At 43.0% G+C, this 18892-nt stretch overlaps 2 protein-coding genes across 5 annotated transcripts; one reads left to right on the plus strand and one right to left on the minus strand.

Moving 5' to 3' along the window:
• Positions 1-352: 352 nt before the first annotated feature.
• becn1 (beclin 1, autophagy related) lies at positions 353-5567 on the plus strand. 3 transcript variants are annotated; one of them, XM_069155533.1, is made up of 12 exons: positions 353-500; positions 726-859; positions 945-1009; positions 1636-1694; positions 1842-1932; positions 2113-2249; positions 2352-2546; positions 2634-2780; positions 2952-3101; positions 3526-3586; positions 3720-3862; positions 4659-5567. In XM_069155533.1, exons 2-12 carry the CDS (start codon positions 733-735, stop codon positions 4825-4827), a joined length of 1344 nt encoding a protein of 447 aa, XP_069011634.1. In that variant the 5' UTR covers positions 353-500; positions 726-732; the 3' UTR covers positions 4828-5567. The 3 variants fall into 3 exon arrangements, with proteins under 3 accessions (XP_069011634.1, XP_069011633.1, XP_069011635.1); XM_069155532.1 differs by having other exon boundaries at positions 353-859; XM_069155534.1 differs by lacking the exon at positions 353-500 and having other exon boundaries at positions 825-859; positions 945-1064.
• A 143-nt stretch (positions 5568-5710) lies between these two features.
• On the minus strand, positions 5711-18494 carry LOC138201934 (serine/threonine-protein kinase tousled-like 2). Of its 2 annotated transcripts, XM_069155535.1 has the most exons (21): positions 17908-18494; positions 16523-16617; positions 14896-14967; positions 14122-14191; positions 13773-13810; positions 13446-13538; positions 11638-11745; positions 10987-11079; positions 10680-10790; positions 10298-10434; positions 10046-10198; positions 9494-9560; positions 9301-9398; positions 9124-9205; positions 8792-8883; positions 8546-8635; positions 8067-8236; positions 7702-7840; positions 7384-7495; positions 7178-7285; positions 5711-6708 (listed from the first exon to the last, which is right to left on the minus strand). In XM_069155535.1, the coding sequence occupies exons 2-21, from the start codon at positions 16613-16615 to the stop codon at positions 6535-6537; spliced, it is 2100 nt and encodes a 699-aa protein (XP_069011636.1). In that variant the 5' UTR covers positions 16616-16617; positions 17908-18494; the 3' UTR covers positions 5711-6534. The 2 variants fall into 2 exon arrangements, with proteins under 2 accessions (XP_069011636.1, XP_069011637.1); XM_069155536.1 differs by lacking the exon at positions 13446-13538.
• Positions 18495-18892: the final 398 nt, after the last annotated feature.

Below are 18892 nucleotides of genomic sequence, written 5' to 3' on the forward strand. Positions count from 1 at the left end.
TTGTTGTTGTTATTGTTGTTGTTTTTTTTGCAATGACATAAGTCTAAGTAAATAAACAAAGTGGAAAAAGAGATTTTTGGCGTCAATAAAGAATAAACCAATAGCCAATGAAATTAATCAATTTATATGCATTCATTCATAGGAAACCAAATTCTTTTCTCTTTAACACTGCAAAGAAAGATCAAATCAAACATTCGCAGTGGAAATACAGCTGAAATTCTTTAATCAAGTCATAGATTTTGATTTGGTGCAACGTTACCTTCAACTGTCCCACAATTGCAAGATATATATTGATCATACGCTACCTGTCGGGTAATATTCATGTTTTTACTCTGACGTCACACCCGTCGTAAACAACAACACGGAAGTGGAGAGGGAAGTCCCGAGGTGCAAAATGAGACAGTCGCGCTGAACAACATCGGGACCGAATCCGTATTTTAGACGTATATGATTTCGGGATTATAATGCAATAGCTTTTATTTTTTTTTTCACACGCGACAGTGAGTCTTATCTCGTGCTCATAACGCCCCCGGTTGCACGCTACACACGAGCTCGCTGCAAAAGCTAACATTAGCTCCCGAGCTAGCGTGAAGATAACGTTAACTTTTAAAAAGCCTCTCGAGAAAAAAAACAACAACAAAAAACTGTGACACAACTGCAGCTTTATTTTTTTTTTTTTCTCCGATTAACAGTCTCCCGATTTTTCTTCCCACGTCCTCTCGCAGCTAAGCGATGGAGGGCTCCAAGTCGTCGAGCACGACCATGCAGGTCAGCTTCGTGTGTCAGCGGTGCTGTCAGCCGCTGAAGCTGGACACGTCCTTCAACGTGCTCGACAGGGTCACGATTCAGGAACTTATCGGTACGTATGAGCCTCCGACCGGGGGGGAGACACACACGGCTGCGTCCACGTAGTTGACCGTCGGTTTGACCTCTCTGATCCTCAGCTCCTCTGGTCACGGTGACGCCCAGCAGACAGGCTGCCAGCGGCGAGGGGGAGACGGCACCGGAGGTTAGGTCACCGCTGATCGGTAGTAATACAATGCAGTACCGCAAAGGAGGCGATGGTACACGCAGTAGGAGAACATCAATGTGACGGCAAAAAAAAAAAAAAAATCTGGGCTGTTGTGTTTTCCAGCTCCAGTCACAGTAAAAAAAAAAAAAAAAAAACTTAATTTGTTGTTGTTGTTGTTGTTGTTGTCAAGGGCACGTGAGAGATACGTAATAAAAAAAAAAACTGTGATGCCTCACAGCAAGAAGGTTTTGGTTTCAAACCTCAGCTGGAGCTTTTCACGTGGGACATCACCCAGTGACTCACCTCTTTTATTTAACAGCTGATTTTTGAACGAGGCCTTATGTCTTTGTAGCACCGAAGTGTTCACCTAAACGTGCAGTGCTTTGCTTATTAATGTCACGTATTTGTATAAATTACCCTCTACACAGTAGACCAGGCATTACTTTTTTTGATCCGGTTTTTGAAACACCCGGTGGAACCTGCAAGACTTTTAGAGGGTTGAATTCACGGTTGCGTGTGTGTGTGTGTGTGTGTGTGTGTGTGTGTGTGTGTGTGTGTGTGTGTGTGTGAACATATTTTGTCGGCGAGCGTGTTCGAGTCTCTGAATTAAATTTCCCTTCCAGGAGACGTTTGTAGAAAACAAGCAAGACGGCGTGTCGAGGAAATACATCCCTCCGGCGCGGTGAGTTCACGAGTCTGATTACGATCCATGTCTTGTTTATGATGTCCAAGATCCCGTAGCCACCGAGGCACGAGTGCACTTGCAAATGCAGCAAATTCTGCAAAGTTTACCGAATGGGTGGATCTTAAATCTCGTCCTTCTCCTCAGGATGATGTCAACAGAGAGCGCCAACAGTTTCACTCTGATTGGAGAAGCATCTGATGGTGGCACCATGGAAAATCTCAGTCGAAGACTGAAGGTGATAATAAATATTGGTTTGGTTTTGTCATCTTACTCGGGGGTACCGTCCCCACAAGGTATCGTTGTAGGGATTTACCGTGACTAAGGACATCTTAGTTCACATGGTGATCCCACACAGCGTGTTACGTATGTGATGTCATCAAGTGACAATTTTGCCTGTGATCCTTGTCCCACCCAGGTCACCAGTGACTTGTTTGACATCATGTCGGGCCAGACGGACGTGGACCACCCGCTGTGTGAGGAATGCACCGACACCCTGCTGGACCATCTGGACACGCAGCTCAACATCACAGAGAACGAGTGCCAGAATTACAAGTGAGTTGGTGCGCGGCACGTTTTTCCGTTTGAGGAGACGGAATATGCCGCCGGCGTTTCTTGACCAGTGCTGACTCCCAAAGTATGTGAATGTATTCCCAGGCAGTGTCTGGAGCTGCTGTCCCACCTACAGGTGGAGGAGGAGGAGACCCTGCTGGCGGAGCTGCAGCAGCTGAAAGAGGAGGAGGAGTCTCTGGTCGAGGAGCTGGAGGCCGTCGAGGAGCAGCGGGCCGCTGTGGCGCAGGACCTGGCCCAGAGCAGGACCCACTCCCAGCAGCTGGACACGGAGGAGCTACAGTGAGTGGCGAGTGGGCGTAGGCCGGTGACGGCGGCGCGATTGGGAGTGACGCGGCACCTAACATTCCCTCTGCTTTGTGCTCAAAGGCACCAGAAGGAGTACAGCGAGTTTAAACGGCAGCAGCTGGAGCTGGATGACGAGCTGAAGAGCGTTGACAACCAGATGCGTTACTGCCAGATTCAGCTCGACCGCCTGAAAAAGACCAACGTCTTCAACGCTACATTTCACATATGGTACGCGCACACACACACGCACACGCGCGTTGTGTATTTTCAGAAAAAAAATAGTTTTCTGTCTACAAATCATCCGTGACTTTGCAAACGTTTTAATGGGCCCCGGGACAAAAGTAAATCACTCCGTCTCCGACTGAGAGTCTGAACTGTTTGTTCCTCGTTGTTTCCCAGGCACAGCGGCCAGTTCGGCACCATCAACAACTTCCGTCTGGGTCGACTACCCAGCGTCCCCGTGGAGTGGAACGAGATCAACGCAGCCTGGGGGCAGACGGTGCTGCTGCTGCACGCTCTCGCCAACAAAATGGGGCTGCGCTTCCAGAGGTGCACACACATTTTTATTTAATTGCACTCGGCATTAACGGCTAAGTTTTTTTTTTCCGCTGAATCTTATCAACCATTTAAAATGAATGTAGTCACGTCTCTGTAGGAATATTAGGAGTCATTTGAATGTAATTGAATTTCAATCCTCCCACTGATACGAGTCACATTTACTCACATCCTGTGTTTACAAATTTTGTTTTCGGTTTCCTGGTATTTAGTTTGAATTATTCAGTGTTTTTCTATCTCAGCATATGAGCTTAATTTTTTCTGTTGTTTTTATCCGAACTCAGTTAGTTGCTCATCATGAATTAATCTCTTCAGCTTTTTCAGGAATATTTTGTATTTTTTTTTACCATTTCATTTTGGCTTCTCTGCAAGTCAACAAAAAACTGAAGCTCAGACAACACTTCCCTTGTCTCTTCAGGTATCGTCTCGTCCCGTATGGAAACCACTCTTACTTAGAGTCACTGATGGACAAGTCAAAGGTAATACATCTCCTGCCCAGCTGTGCCATCATTATTCTAGCAGTCGTTCAGGACTCCAACTCTGCTTTTTCTCTGTGTTGTGTGTGTGTGTGTGTGTGTGTATGTGTGCGTGCGTGTGCGTGCGCGTGTCCAGGAACTTCCGCTGTACTGCTCGGGCGGCTTGAGGTTCTTCTGGGACAATAAATTCGATCATGCCATGGTGGCCTTCCTGGACTGTGTCCAGCAGTTCAAAGAAGAGGTGGAAAAAGGAGACACTGGCTTCTGCCTCCCGTACAGGTCAGAAACCTGCAAACCAACACGACGTGTACATTCGTCTCAGTTTTTATTGAATTCTTTGCGGCCGTTTAAAATGAAGCATTAAATATCTGTAACGTTTTCAAGTCTATTATCTCAACGTGTTGTTAAGGGGCTGGAGAATTCTGCAGACCAGATAAATAAAGAACATTTGAGAACGCTTTAGATATTTTATAACCCTTTGAATGTATAAAAGGTTTCCAATATAAGTTTTGCTCATCTGAATTACTTGTGTATCCAGTCTTGTGAGGCTCACAGTACTAACAATCGCATCTCAGAAGCCGCTTTGTGCTCTGCATTAGGGAAACATAAAAATCTACACTTTACTCTTGCTGCACTGGTGGGTTACCTCTACTGAGGCCTTCTCCATAGTGAAATATCATCCATCAAGTCCCTTCTTTAACAGGCTGAACAACAGAGCGAAGGGACGGGCGACCAACCAACGGTGCAAAGCCTGTCAAACAGAAAGAAAGTTAGGAACATATATTTGTTGGTATGGGACAGTTACTGCATATTATGTTCATGTAACTATGTGGATATCACCCTGCAACCTTTGGCCCAATGTTCCTTATAGCAAAACTTTAAGCATTCAGACTTGAAGTCAAATTTTAAGTGTTCCTACTGTAGTTTATCTACAAGACAGACATTCAAAAGTGAAAAAGCAATTTAACACAAGTGACTGATTCCACAGGTCTACCTATAAGTTGGAGAATTGTCTACACTCGTCATCCACCTTATATTATCATTTTAACGGATTTTTTTTTTCCCCTCGTCTCAGGATGGATGTAGAGAAAGGCAAGATTGAAGATACAGGAGGCAGCGGAGGCTCCTACTCCATCAAAACCCAGTTTAACTCCGAGGAGCAGTGGACCAAGGCGCTCAAGTTTATGCTTACCAATCTGAAGTGGGGGCTGGCCTGGGTCACCTCGCAGTTCTACAACAGATAAAGCCGCTGGACATTGCCTTGATATAGTGACTTTATTAATTCAGTCACATGCACCGCTGATAAACGGATTTCATGCGATTCTTATTTGGATACTTGGCCAAAGGAAAAGCTATGCCTGTTCTAGTTTGTAAGCCTTTGCAGAACAAAAAGCGGCGAAGATGTCGAGATCTTCAGTCTAGATTGTCTGTGTTTTACATGTTACAGAGAGGTCAGAGTTTCATCTGAATCTAGATTGCTGCAGAGCGAAGATAATAAGGCCTGCTGCAGAAGAATGTAAGACTTGCAGTTGTAGACACGTCCTTTAAAAACAAGCAGGGTAACAACATGTCACTTGTATCATTTGGTAGCATATGCTTTACTAATTAATAACTGGCATTTTCTAAAAAGCAGATGTCACATTTTAGACTTGAATGGGGTTTTTTTTGGAAAGAAATCCCTGACAAATTCCAAAATAACATCTTTTTCAAGTTCTCCCGTTGTCCTGCACCTTTGAAGTCAGCGTCTCTACAGTGAGAAAAGTCTTTGTCCCAAATAATCTTAATAAAAGCTGTAAGAATGTGATGGTCAAGGTATGACTTTCATTAGATGACAGTTGAGTATTCAGCAAGAGTATTTCATTAAGAATGAATGCAATGATACACCTACTTTGTCTTCGTACTGCACCATCACATGAATTTAATCTATTTACATATGGAAAGTTTTAATGGTGGAATTGAATTAATAAAATTTTTATGCTGTGAACACGTCTGGTGGAGTTTCTTTGAAGATAAAATATATTTGCACAACATATATATTTTATATATATATATATTGTACATGCATTAGTGTAAATAAATGTCTATTATTTACTCAAGTGTTTTCCCGAGTGAAGTAAGACACCACAGTTTTAACCAAATGTTTTTTTAATGGTTTCATTAATTATTTCAGCTGAATCTTACCTCGCATCACAACACTCACTCAGTCAGCCCCCCTTTAAGGTTAACAACAACATTAGAGGGGGTAAATCTCATGGAAAAATATGGACTTAACAATGAAAATAATAAACTGACTTCCAGTTATCAAGTAAAATATTTAAAATAGGTGAAAACCAAGTCCGTCTTTCCAGATCAGCCCTCTTTCTCTGTAAAGTCTTCTGTGAATCTCTAATGGTGCCATTTCAACAAGGCAGGCCTTGAACTTTGGTCATCAGTCATTCATCACTCCAAGGAGCCCTTCTGAAAAGTGTGATTCTGACCACTAGTTCTGAAAAATAGTTGATACATGATGTATTTCAAGCAGTATGGGATGAAATGTTATTAATGTTTTCTCTTCTAAACTTTTCAGAGTATAGGCAAGTGATCTCCCCCACATGGCATACCGCTACGCCTGTCAGTTGTGCAATTTTTCAGGTGCTTTTAATATCTATCATGTAAAAAAGCCCCTTGAAGTTTTTGTTAGTGCATGCATATGGGCAAATCTTTGGGTTCCACCGAGCCCACAGCCAGAGGCTGGCCCTTCATTTTTACCACTCGGACGACAGCGGGTGTGCACATTTACCATTACATCACCACTTCATCCCCTCATTTTGGTTCCATTCACACTTTTAGGATCCCTCCTCCTTTGCTCTCTTGATTGCAAGAGAGCAAAGGAGGAGTTGCCTCGAGCGCGTCACGTCTCCGTGTGGCTTCGTCCTCCCTGCGGCTTTATTCCAGTTTTCTTTCAGCTTGCTTCAGTTGGAGGCACTGCTGCCGTAGCAGCTGGAGGTGGAGGGAAGAGGAGGTGCCAGAGGTGCGCTGTTTCCCAGTGCTTTTCGGATATGGGGCATGAGGAAGGGGTCGCAGGCCAACTGCAGCACGTCCACGCGGTCCTCCTTGTGGTAAGCCAGGCAACGTCGAATGAAGGCCTAAGAAGAGAGGGGGAAGAAGACACCGAGTCACTGTGTTAATAAATACTTTTCTCTTTTTTATAGCTACTTGCTGCTCTCTTAAAATATTATTTTTTTTAACATCTTTTCATAATGAAGCCACGCATTATGTCAAGTGAAGTTCCTTCCAAAGTCGAGCAATTTAAACAGATATCTTTAGGGACTGGCTGTTTAAGGCTCCCTGCATGTTTATGTTGCTCCCATTCACACCCAATAAAACAGACAATGCTGGATAGGTGATGTTTTAATGGTGACCCAGTACTGGATTATTTCTCAGCCTCTTCTATCAAAAAGCCTGTTTAAGCAGGAACTATATCTCACTGCTACATCCCATTGAGTCCATAAAATGTCCCGTCCCATAAAAGCAGTGATACCGTTTACATGTATAAAGTTTGATGGGCACTGGGCAGCGAGTTTGTACCAGTTTCAAAAGAAATGAGTACCACACCTTTGCTTCTGTGGTGACCACAGGTTTGGGGGGGAACTGCACCTCAGTAGCTTTGAGTATGGTGTTCTCTTGTAGGATATCCTGCTGCGACTGGTTGTGACCAAACGGCTTGAAAAAGACAACATGGAGCCAGTTAACAGAATCCTCTTCGAAAAGAAAAGATAATCCTGGCACTCTTGTTATGGATGCAGCGGTTCGCGGGTTACCTTGCGTCCATACAGACTCTGGTAGAAGATGACCCCGACTGACCAAACATCCACCTTGTTGGATATTTTGGGAGGCTCCTTGCCCACTACGAAGCACTCAGGCGGCAGATACCTGCAAGCCACACAAATCACAACATGAGACTGAAACCGATCGCACTCCCATCTTCTCTACACACTTCACACGACCAGCCGAATTGAAGATGGGAATATGAACTCAGTTCGCAGCATCTCACTCTGAAGATTGCGCCTGTGCTACAAACTTGTGAAGCCATATTGGTTGCTTGGTTACTGAACGCAGTGAAATGCGTCTCCGTGTACCAGTAGGTGCCCGCTCCTTGTGAGGTCAGCTCCATGCCATCTGCTGAGTTGTAGCTGTCATCATCCATGATCTTGGACAGGCCAAAGTCAGTGATCTTTATCTCTCCGCAGGCTGTGCCGTTAACCAACAGGATGTTTCCTGAGAACAGAACACACTCAAGTCAAATGAGCTATCACGAGAATGTAACTCAAGAAATATCTGCAGTCACATTTATTCATTTATGTTAGAATCAACAACACATTCTTGTGGCGTTAACTTTGACATATTACTTGTTGAAATTGTTCAGAGCTAGCGAGAGAACAGTCTGCTCTCCCCTGAAGGAGGGAGGGCTGCAACATGACAAATGAAAACTCCATGAGACTACCGGGCTTGAGGTCGTAGTGGATGATGGGCGGCCGGATCTGATTGAGGTACTTGAGGGCGTTGACGAGCTGCATGACGATAGAGCGGCCCTCCTTCTCCGTCATCAGCTTATTCTGCTTCAAGTAGAAATCCAGATCATTGCCTTCACAGTACTCCAGCACTGTGCAGAACCTGCAAGACAGAAACCAACAAGGAAGGTGTTACTACTGATTCAAAGATGCTCGAAATGGAACGTAAGGTTTCAGTGAAAACCTGCCGGATCGATTTTGTGGCATCCAGAGATGTTTGCTTTACTTCATTTGATTCAAACAGTCTGCAGTTTACTCGTATCAAATAAAGCTACAGCTGCAATGTCATGACCAGTGAAACGACCAACTTGATTGTCCTTTTAAGCTTTGAGACAAAGCTAATATAACTTTGGCAAACTAAAATCCAAGCATCAGAAAGTCTTATTAGATGTACGCAGTGTGAAGCACTTACGAGTCTGTGTCGAGCGAGAAATAGTCGTAGAGTTTGACTATTCTCGGGTGGTCAAGTTCTTTGTGGATTCTGTACTCTCTGCAGGCGTGTCTGGAAAGATGAATCAATGATTCGTGGTGAAGTAACTTTTTTATTTTTTTTTATTTTTAACATCACAAATAAGAGCATAAAAAAAAAAAAAAGATCCACAATATAACATTTTATTACAGTTCAAAACATTTTCAAATGATGCAATGGACGACTCACTTGTGGTAGTTTGCCTTCTTCTCCTCCCTCCAGTTCTTGCTGAGTTGATGGATTTTAATAGCCACATACCTCTGCTCGGTCAAATCAAAAGCCTGCAAAGGAACATTCCACGTTAACACACACGCAACGTAAGAGAAGCCTACTATTATAAGAAAGTTCCAGTAAATGGTGTTCAGAAGCTGTTTAACTGCACACGCGAGTCCTCCACCACAACACCATCACGACAACTGAAGTTGCCGTCCTGTGTGTTACTTATAAATACCCTGCTGAGTAAACAAAACGCCGGAAACAAAAACCTGGTACTCGTAAGAAGGTCAATGGCACCTGCTTACCTTGAAAACTTCACTAAAGCCACCTCTTCCAAGTAAATGTAACAGCAGATATCGGTCATTCAGCGTGGGGTGGTCTTTAAATCTACAGAAGAAGAAATTGGTTGACTTTTTCCAAGTGTTTTTTGGAAGTTAAAAGGACAACTCGCGTAAGCTCTGTAAAATTGAGATGATACATACTGTGAGTTGTCCTCGTTGTGGATCCTCTTCAGCTCCCGAATGTGCAGGTTTCTGACCCGCTCCAAATGCTCCAGCTCTGCTTGGATCTCTGCTTCTTCCTGCATACAACCACACAGATTTACAGGCTACCTTATTAAGGTATTTCAAAAACAAATCACAAAACAAAAATCGAGCGTAAGTGTTGAGTTTGAACCTTTTTTAGATGACCAATTCGAAGTTTGAAAATTTCTTCTTGCTCATGATATTCTGCCAGCGACAACCTGCGTGGGAAAGTGCAGGGAAAAGTCAGGTTGTGAACAAAAACAGTAAGTTGCAAATTAATTCAGGTGAAATGAAAGAAAGACTGTCCATGAACAAGGTAACACAAAGCTTCTTCGTGAAATAAGGTTTTTCCTCAGACTATAGATATAAAGCTGGCTCAGCACCCTCAAGTAGTTTCAACAAAAAACGTTGTGTCAATGTGAGATTCTGCTGATAAAATGAACACATTAAATGTCCAAATTATAACTACTCACAAAAACGGACAAAATGAAATGAACAATCAACTTATTAATAGTTCAGATATGACCATCATTATTTGCCGAGATATCCACGCACAAAAACACATAACATTCAAGTAAACGCTGGCAGTTTCTGCCCACTCCACCCAAACCGGACGAGCCATTATTCCAGCAAACTGCACCATCACAGCTCTGAGTACCGCCTCTCGCCCGTGTCCAGTAACCGTTGCCGTTTGTGATCTTACGTTTCGTTCTCCTGTCCGTTGCTTCTGCTCTTCCGTTTGTTCTGTTCCAGGTTGGGTGGAGGTGTCTGGGCCATGGAGGGAGGTTTCCTCTTCCCCAGCAGCTTCCTCTGTCTTTCGATGTCCTCCCGCTGCGAGTTGATTCGCTCTTGTTGCCTGAAACACGTAAAAACAATCAGCTGTTGGAACATTGTTGTATGCAGAATGGACCGGAAAAAAAAAAAACCCCGTGTTTGTTCATATTTGCGCACTGACTTGATGAGGTTCTGGAAGGCGTATCCGTCCGTCCACTGCTCGGTGAAAGAGGCTCCGTGGCGTACGGTGGTGAAGTGACCCAAACGTAGACGGTCCTGCATGCTCTTGTCCCTGCAAGCCATCTTCTCCTGCTTTGACTAAAAAAACAAAAACAAAAACAAACAAAAAAGATGAAAAAAGGAAGAACTAAATATTGCTGTTGAGTTCCACCTTAAATTACCGGGGAACCACGTAAAAAGTGACGAGACGAGCGCTCTAGTGCATAAATATAAATGATAGAAAGAAAACAACTGTTTTGTCTTTCACATTGTAACACAATGATGTTCCCCTAATGCAAACAAGTCAAGCAAACACACTTGTGCCGATTCGTAGTCACACCGACCTTCTCGATCAGCAGCTTCTTGCTCATGGTCACACACTTGTTAAGCCGCTCCTTGTAGCGCTCCAGCATCTTCTGTTGCTCATCCACCTGCCGCCTCAGATCACAGTTAGCCTGCCAACACATACGTCGTCACTCAGACAGCTAATTCTTACGACAACGAGGACACAGGGCTGTTTGGTTCTTAAACTGACATGATGCAACAACTGCCAGTGATTCATGTTGCTTTGATGATAACTTTTTCGTATTCTCCAAACAGAGTTCAACTTGTCCGATTTTTAAGACGGATTTAAATATGTGCTCATCTGACCCTCAGCAGGTCGTCTATCCGTCCTTCTTTCTTCTCCAGGTCGGAGTTCTTGTCCTTCTCCAGCGCCGTCAGTTTCAGCAGCGTCAGTTCTGACTGAAGAAGGAGGGCAAAAACAAACAAGCCAACAGTTAAGATGGCATCTCATTCGAATGATACTGACACCCCCCCCCCCACCTCGTGCCACACAGCACTGCATCACTTTTCATTTATTAAAATCAGGCGCTGGTGTTGTGAATGTTAGGTGTGAATACAAAATGTTGACCTTTAAATGAGGCCAAATAGGGAAATTTGCAAAAGATAGCTGGAGCCGTGTTACATGTATTGTGTCAGATGAACAGCAGTGTGGGAGGCAAAGCCTTTCAAAATCTAACCTTTAATTGTCGCAGCCAGTTGGCCAAGAACTAGAGCATTTCTCTAATGAGCATGTGTGCAGTCGTGTAATCCCTACAAGTTTTTGTCAAACTCAACAGATGGTGTTTTCTAAAGGAGACGCAGGTTAGGTAACCAAATCAAGTCAAATATGAAATGCTGAGAAGCTGGTTCCAGTACCGAAACAAACAAGAAACTAAACCAATATGTGACTAAAAATATGCTGAGGGAAAATCTGGAAAGGTGGTGTTCAGTTGTAATTCATGCCCGATAGACAGTTACCTGGATGGCTTTGTGTGAACAGGAGTGTGTGGGGGCTGTCTTAACAGAGCTGCAAGATGAAGAGTCTGTGTGGGCTGAGCCTGTGGACGAAGGACTGCCGTGCTGCAACTGCATTGCCAGAGAGACGCAAAAACAAAACGACAGAAAGACACAGGGCGGGGGGTCACACAGCAATTACATAATACAGACAGCATAAGGACACAATGAAGGAGAGAAATGGGATACAAAAGGAAAGAGAAATAAGACAGCTATTAAAAGGTGGAGGGAAGTGAATTTCTATCTACAAAGAATTGAGGCTAAATTCTCCATCTGACATAGAACATGAAATGGTGTTTCGTTTCCGTCATTATTTCGCTGAATCTAAAAGGTGTTAGGGGGCTATTAGCAATACAAACAAACTGCATGAAACAGTTAATATTTCAAGTAAAATAGCAGGACAACAACAAAATGGTATGACCATGATCGTTGTGAGGATTTGTCTTTTTCAATTAAAGATGCCTGTACTCTTGACTATATGGGTCTTTCATAAACTATATTCTCAGGATAATGCTGGAAAAAAAAAACACAGCGTACACAACTCATTAACTGCTTAAATGAAAATATCTAACTCCTACATACTACATGTATGTACAGGCTCATGTTATAAAAACATAACGAAACGGCATCTTTCTTTTTTTGGCCACAAAATGGCACGCAGTGTTGGGTCATTTGCTGCATAATGCAACCATTATAAGGTCCCATTGATGCGCAAAAAAGCATGTGAAAAAAAAAGGCAGCCCCTTCGTTCATTTCAAAAGAATCCCTCTGTTGACACTGACTCAACGCCTGCAGGTAAAGGTTGTGTGGTCGCCCTCCAAATAGTTGAACCTGGTTCAACTTTTGCTGCAATTCAAAAACATGCAAGCACACATTTCTGGATTGTTGCGGATATTAAAGTGAACAGAGAAACTACTCAAACTGGACTCATGTCAGTACCTGTGGCAACCCAGCAAACAAGCCCCTTGCCCAGTAACAACTGAAATGGTATACTAAGCATGTTTGGGGCAGAGACTTTGGACCGGAAAGTGAGTACTTGAAAGCCACATATTTAAAAAAAAAAAATCAAACCTCAGTGTCCAATTTATCATGTAGTTAAAAACGTACCGATTACGAACCTTATCTATCTCGCGCATGTTTTTTTTTTCTGGTCCTAACCTGACAAGATAGGACACTTCTCACAACTTTAATTTAGTCATTTAGTGAGAAAGGTTTTGTTGTGATGAGTAAAGATGTTTCATTGACAATGGATGGAAATGGCAGGTGAAGAATCTCAATTAGAACTATTTCAGTGATTCCATTAATAACACTGTTCTCAGCCAGCACTGAAAATCTGAAAGTGCACGCACCGGTTTCACTTGACGTACAAATTACCCTCCTGTACAGTTCCATGCCAGCTCACAGTGTTAAACCTAAAACCAAGACAACACCTTATACAGCTTCTCTGGCCACTAGTTATCTGACATTTGAACCTTCCAGTGAATGACTACCACTCACTCGGGTGTTTTGTCCAAAGTCCTTTCAAATCAAACTAAAAGGAACAATTTCGTTACTTTTACTGGCTGAGATGATCCAGACAAACCAAAGATACGGTTGCTAATAAAAAAAAAAATACACCGACCCAGTCCAATTAAGAGCATACTGATGCTACGAGAAATTAGACAAAAGGCTCAAACAACCACCAGTTGGTTTTGACCCTGGCTAAAGATAGGACGGCAGGTAAACAAGCAGCAGAGCAGGTGAGAGCTATGGAGATGGATGCTGGTGCTCACCGGAGGATTAGACAGTGAGTGCTGTGGAGAGGAGCGCACCAGCAGAGGCATGCCCCGGGCAGGACTGGTGCCAGAGCCACTGCTACCAGCAAACTGGCCACGGGGCAGTTTCCAAGAGTGGAGAGACAAGACAGAGAAAGAGAGAAGGGACAGAGTGGTTATTTAGAAAAGGTTGGATGAAGAAGGGCCATGCTGGCACAGTCTGAAGGAGAGGGTGAGACAGTAAAGATCGAGAGTGATTTGAAATAATGCAAAGGAAATGGCTACGACACAAAACGCCTTCAATAGAACCAAGAAAGATGTTGTGTCCGTTCAGTTTATACTCACCTCAAAATAATCACTTATTTTGTGCCCTCTTCCCTTCCCTTAAAAAAAAACAAAGAAAAAAAAACAAAAAAAACAGGCAAACGTAAGAATTAATGAATCATTTGATTTTATACTGTTTCTAGGCATTAGAATTATTACCCACAAAGAGAAAATTCAGGTGATTTGCATCCCAGACTGTGTTTGCCACACTAACTTTTGACGAAAGTTGCAAACATGAATATTGATAACTGAGAGGAAAGCAGTGACGAAAGTGAAACCCAAGTGAGCTGAACATTTCTGAATATGGAGAACCATTTCTGCTGGAAAATGCCAATTTTGGAGGTCTGACAGTAAGTTGGGCTCGACTTACCTTGACTGTTGCTGTCATAGATGTCTCCTTTTCTCTTCCTGCTTCTCTCGTTGACCTTCTTCTCTGGTGTCTGACACGAGCAGGAAAACAGATTTAAATTTCATTCAATTAAGTTTATTCTATTAACTCCATGAACATAATGACAAAGAAACATTATTGATAAAATTAAGTCTTGCACTATTGAGTTTATTAGGTACACTTGCACTGGAAAAAAAATAAACATTGACCACATGTCATACAACTAATAGCAGCTTCTCAACTATGATGCATGATGATTACTGTCAAATTACAGTCAATTAAACTCATATTCTGGCTTATTGTGCTGCACTATCATCTCACAGCAAGAAGGTCAGGGATCAAATTTGGTTGTGGTTGTTTCTGTGAGGACTTAACATGTTTTCCATGTGTTTCCTGCTGCTTTAGTTTCCTTCGTGAACCCAGCGTAAACTGAAATGTCCCACATTGTTTATTGCTCCTGGGTGCTTACGGTTTCGCTAATTAACGTGGCTACCTAACAATTGGAGGTACTTTCCAGCTTTTTACCAAATTAATGCATCACTGTCTTGTGTCTACTACTAAGAAGGGAAAGAAAATGCATGAATAAATGACTCTCGCACACAGAGCGCTGAATCAAAAGTGTTTCCATGCACCACTGAATACAAAATACTTGATTACTTTTCCAAATCACAAACAACCCTCACTGACAGTTGGGACCTAGAGATGAGCACACAACCGCCATTTTTGTCACGCCGGAGTCTTCCCCCCCCAACCAACCTCCAGTTCCTTGTCACTGAGTGATCCTGCGCTGCACAGAGACTGGTTGGATGATTCACTGTTGGCTGAACTCTGTAACATAAAGGAAAGACAACAGACCTGATTGATTAGTCATGAGCTCCTCTTGTGAGTGGGTCTGAAAAGAAAAGACACAAGATATCTAAATGACAGGTCCCATCTTGTTTTATACTAAAATCCAGATAGTTCACTCTTACATCCAAAAGAGGGATGTGGCCTCTTTCATCTAAACCATCTCAAACCCATCAGCAATTTAGTCTCCGAGGGCAACGGTAAATATTTTGGAGGTTACTCAGACTATAAACTGACTACCAAAATAGGAACCAAAATGCTTCCGGTGCCAAAATCGTATTTCGTTGCCTTCAGATTCTGCACTCGACTGCATAAAACTGTTTGCAAAGATTACATCCAAGTAAACTCAATAATACATGCACACATTTCAACAGATCTTTCCAATGTAACAAACTATACAAAATGGCCTTCAACTTTACTATATCCCAGTTTCATAACAACGCTTATAATTGTCACCCTAGTTCAGATTTGAACCTCCTCTAAAATACCTGTCACCGAGATGAAATGCTAAGCTACGATGCTACAGTGGGTGTATGACACACAACCGTGTTAATCTGTAAATCTTCAGTTCACATCCAGCTGGTAGAATCAGTCGGTGTCATTCATGGCCAGCTGCACTGCCGAATGAGACTAAGAAGAAACAGCAGGCTTACAGGGGCAGGAGGCTAATGCTTTTAAGGCCTGCTGGCTTTGTGCTGCTCAAGGTCACACATACGGCCAAGAAATTCTCTCACTCTTTCTGTTAACATGTACATTGCACACGATCCTTCCGATGTTTTGAATAGCATTTTAATACATTTGCTGTAGTAAACCTACATGCAGCCTTCCATCATTTACACTCTAATACCACGGCAAGCAGGCAGAACAATTAACTTCAGAGCACAAAACAGGCCGAAGCGTGATAGCTATTGCTTTCTCAGGGGTTGCCATTTTCTCAAATACGCACATAGTAATTCCCAGTTCAGCAGCAGGGTTACAGCACAGCACACAGCCAATGCTGTGAGCTTCAGCTGGGGTGCCATTTCAGTGTCACTGGTCTCCACTGAAACAAAGAGCTGCTGGCCAGCTCCCGTGTCAGCCAAAACAGAGCCTGTCTTGTTTTACCTTTAGCTCAGGAAAACAGATCATTCCACTGAAGGAAACTCGTGAACACAGAGGATACTGTAAACAGAGAGGACTTCCAAGCTTTTCTAACCTGAAAGACTCACATAAGAGAGCTTAGCCGCAGCTCATGTTTGCATTCACGGCGAGGTTATCAGATGTTCGCCGGAGGAAAACCTGGAAGCTACTCTTTTGTGTATCTAAATCGGTTTCAGTGGGGATAAAAAGGAACCATCACTTTAGCTTCAGAAACAAAATTTCTCAACGGTACATTATATATATACATATATATATATATGTATGTATATGTGATAATATGTGATATTATCACATCCTGTGGGAAGTACAGTATCTGCAGAAACAATCTGCACGTACAATTGGCAATCATTTTGGGCAAGAAAAAAAAAACTATGACGCAATTAAGATATGCAAAAACCTTGGCCACGCCAACTCCAGTGAAGCGAGCCTCAAGCAGCTCCTGCCTGCGTGGGTCCAGGCTTATAGCCTGGCTATGAAGTCCTTCCATCATGCCTAGAGAGAGAAAGACAAGCAAACACTGAACAAAACTGTAACTTCTCAGGGATTAGCTGGGTTGGTTTAGTGTCACGGAAGATGGGACGTAAAACATTCCTTCTGATCCGCGCAAGTGACCGAACAATCTGGTCCGGCTCGTGGTTTGACAGACAAAATGTAAACACCTTTCATCAAAGCCAGCGCGGGGACCAGGGACTACGTTGGGTCAGTACATTTTTACGGCCGACTTTCCAAAGAAAACCAAGGGCTGGAAAAAAAACCAGACAAACTTTGTTTACTGTGGAAGTGAGAAATAATTTCAGGAAACAAGAAAATGTTGGTTTTTAAAAAAAAAAAATAAAAAAAAAACCTGCCTCTTCAAACTCGTGTTTACAGTAATAGCTTTATGGTTAACTTTAACCTTTTGGACCTGCAGTACAAAATTGCTGAACACACCGGACCCCCGACTAATGAATGTAAAGAAAAGCCTCAGGTTCATATGAACGGCTTTAAATGTCTAATTTTATTTTTTTTTTTTTTCCCCTGTGACAATTCATAATACAACATGCTGCTGTAACGACAACATTTCTAAAATAATAATAAAGTATCTATCTAGATATCTATCTTTACAATCAGAAAATAATCTGTACATGGTCCTTTCCTTTTAACAGTAGCAGGCAGGGCAGGACTTCCTCTTCCCATTAGGAAGTCCCTGACTGGCAGGCTGTGTCCATCGACTACAGACGGATTCACCCGAGGACACACAAGTGATAAAACAACAACAACAACAAAATAACAACAAAATTATAACATGCGGCTCAAACAAGACCATCGGCTTGTTTACTTGCTCGGGCAGCGTACGTTACCTAAACAGGAGGAAGATGATGTGGCTCCATCTCTACTTTCATGACACACACATTAAAAAAAAATAAAAAACAACCCACACAGGCTTCGTGTCGTTTTATTTTAACCGATAAAAGCGACTTTTCGTGGAAGTTGTTGAGACATCAGACGAGGAATGATAAAACTTCACCAACAAGGTTAATAAAAAAAAAAAAAAATAATAATAATAATCTCGCTCACCCTTTTTTTTTTTTTTGAGAAAGAAACCACGCACTGACAAGTTGTTTCTTTTCAATTGACAGCTGAAGTTGGTCGATGTTAACAGCAGCTCGGGTGTTTCTCGGTTATTTAAAATCAGCTTTAATAGAGCTTCGTGCTCTGGTTTTTTTTTGTTTTTGTTTTTTTTCCCCCCAGCTAGTCAAGTTATGTTTGCCAGCTAACGTTAGCAACGACGGGAAGTCTCACCTGGAGGAGCCTCTTCGCGGTTTTCACAACAATCCCGGAAAGGACGTCCCCTCCTTAACAGCTCCCGATCCCACACACCTCAAATAAAGTTGTCCGAGTCACGTTATCCATTTACGATTACGTCCGAGATTCGGGGTGGGGGGGGGGAGACATTTGTTAGCTTAGCTAATGCTAGCTCAAAAGAGCAGCGCGGCTGTCTCCCGGCGGTGTCATCCGGACGGGAGGGCCGCGATCCTCGGGGTTTCCTCGTCCGTGTCGGTGCCCCTGCACGGGCAACAAAAAAAAAAACAAAAAAAAAACCCGGGAGCTGTCAATGCGCTCTGAAGCCTCTTGACAAGTGTTGTCACATTTCTGCTTCACTCGGTCTGTCTTTTGTGACTGAGGGTTCACACACCGGGAGGAGCCGCCTCGTTAAAGTCCATTCTTGAACCGGTAATAAAAGATCATAACCTCCTGCAGTCAGGCCGCAACAGGGACAGCTTTGACTTGATGCTTCAGATAATGTGGCTCCTCAGGTCAGAGCCACCCCCAAAACAGACCGCATACTGTTAGTCGAGGTTGGGATCAGCCGATCAAACCGGGGCGAAATGGGAAACTTCCCCCCCCCCCCCCCGGGGGGGTCCCCAGACCTCCAGGGCCCCCCCCCCCCCGTTTCATAGAGTGCCATTTGTTGTTTTTGGTTTTTTTTGTTTGTTGGGGGGGAGGGGAGGGGGGAGTCTGACACGTTTGAAAGGAAATGTGCACCACAAAAGTGCATTATTTTAACATTTTGCGACCCTGTGTACCACAAAATGCAATTTCCAATTTTTTTTTTTTTTTTGAATCAAATATTCTGATGAAGATCTATCTTAAACTGTGTGCGTGGATGGTGGATGTTCATGAATAAAATTATGTATTAAATCACCAATGGTGGAAGTGCATTGACTCAAGTAGCCTACTAATTGATCACAAATTCAAGGTACTTGTACTTTACTTAAATATTTCC

Source organism: Embiotoca jacksoni, unplaced genomic scaffold (assembly GCF_022577435.1).
Source record: "Embiotoca jacksoni isolate LCO1_2020_lvr unplaced genomic scaffold, fEmbJac1.0.p SCAF_20, whole genome shotgun sequence".
Lineage (NCBI taxonomy): Eukaryota > Metazoa > Chordata > Actinopteri > Embiotocidae > Embiotoca > Embiotoca jacksoni.

Excerpts from the sequence above, each read along its gene's own strand:
- LOC138201934 (XM_069155535.1), bottom strand. The coding sequence starts at position 16,615 with ATGATGGAAGGACTTCATAGCCAGGCTATAAGCCTGGACCCACGCAGG. Across the intron at positions 14,968-16,522 it reads CTGGAGTTGGCGTGGCCAAG|AGTTCAGCCAACAGTGAATC; the intron begins GTTTTTGCATAT and ends TTTATGTTACAG. Across the intron at positions 8,636-8,791 it reads AAGAAGGCAAACTACCACAA|ACACGCCTGCAGAGAGTACA; the intron begins GTGAGTCGTCCA and ends TCATCTTTCCAG.
- becn1 (XM_069155532.1), top strand. The coding sequence starts at position 733 with ATGGAGGGCTCCAAGTCGTCGAGCACGACCATGCAGGTCAGCTTCGTG. Across the intron at positions 2,250-2,351 it reads AACGAGTGCCAGAATTACAA|GCAGTGTCTGGAGCTGCTGT; the intron begins GTGAGTTGGTGC and ends ATGTATTCCCAG. Across the intron at positions 3,863-4,658 it reads GGCTTCTGCCTCCCGTACAG|GATGGATGTAGAGAAAGGCA; the intron begins GTCAGAAACCTG and ends CCCTCGTCTCAG.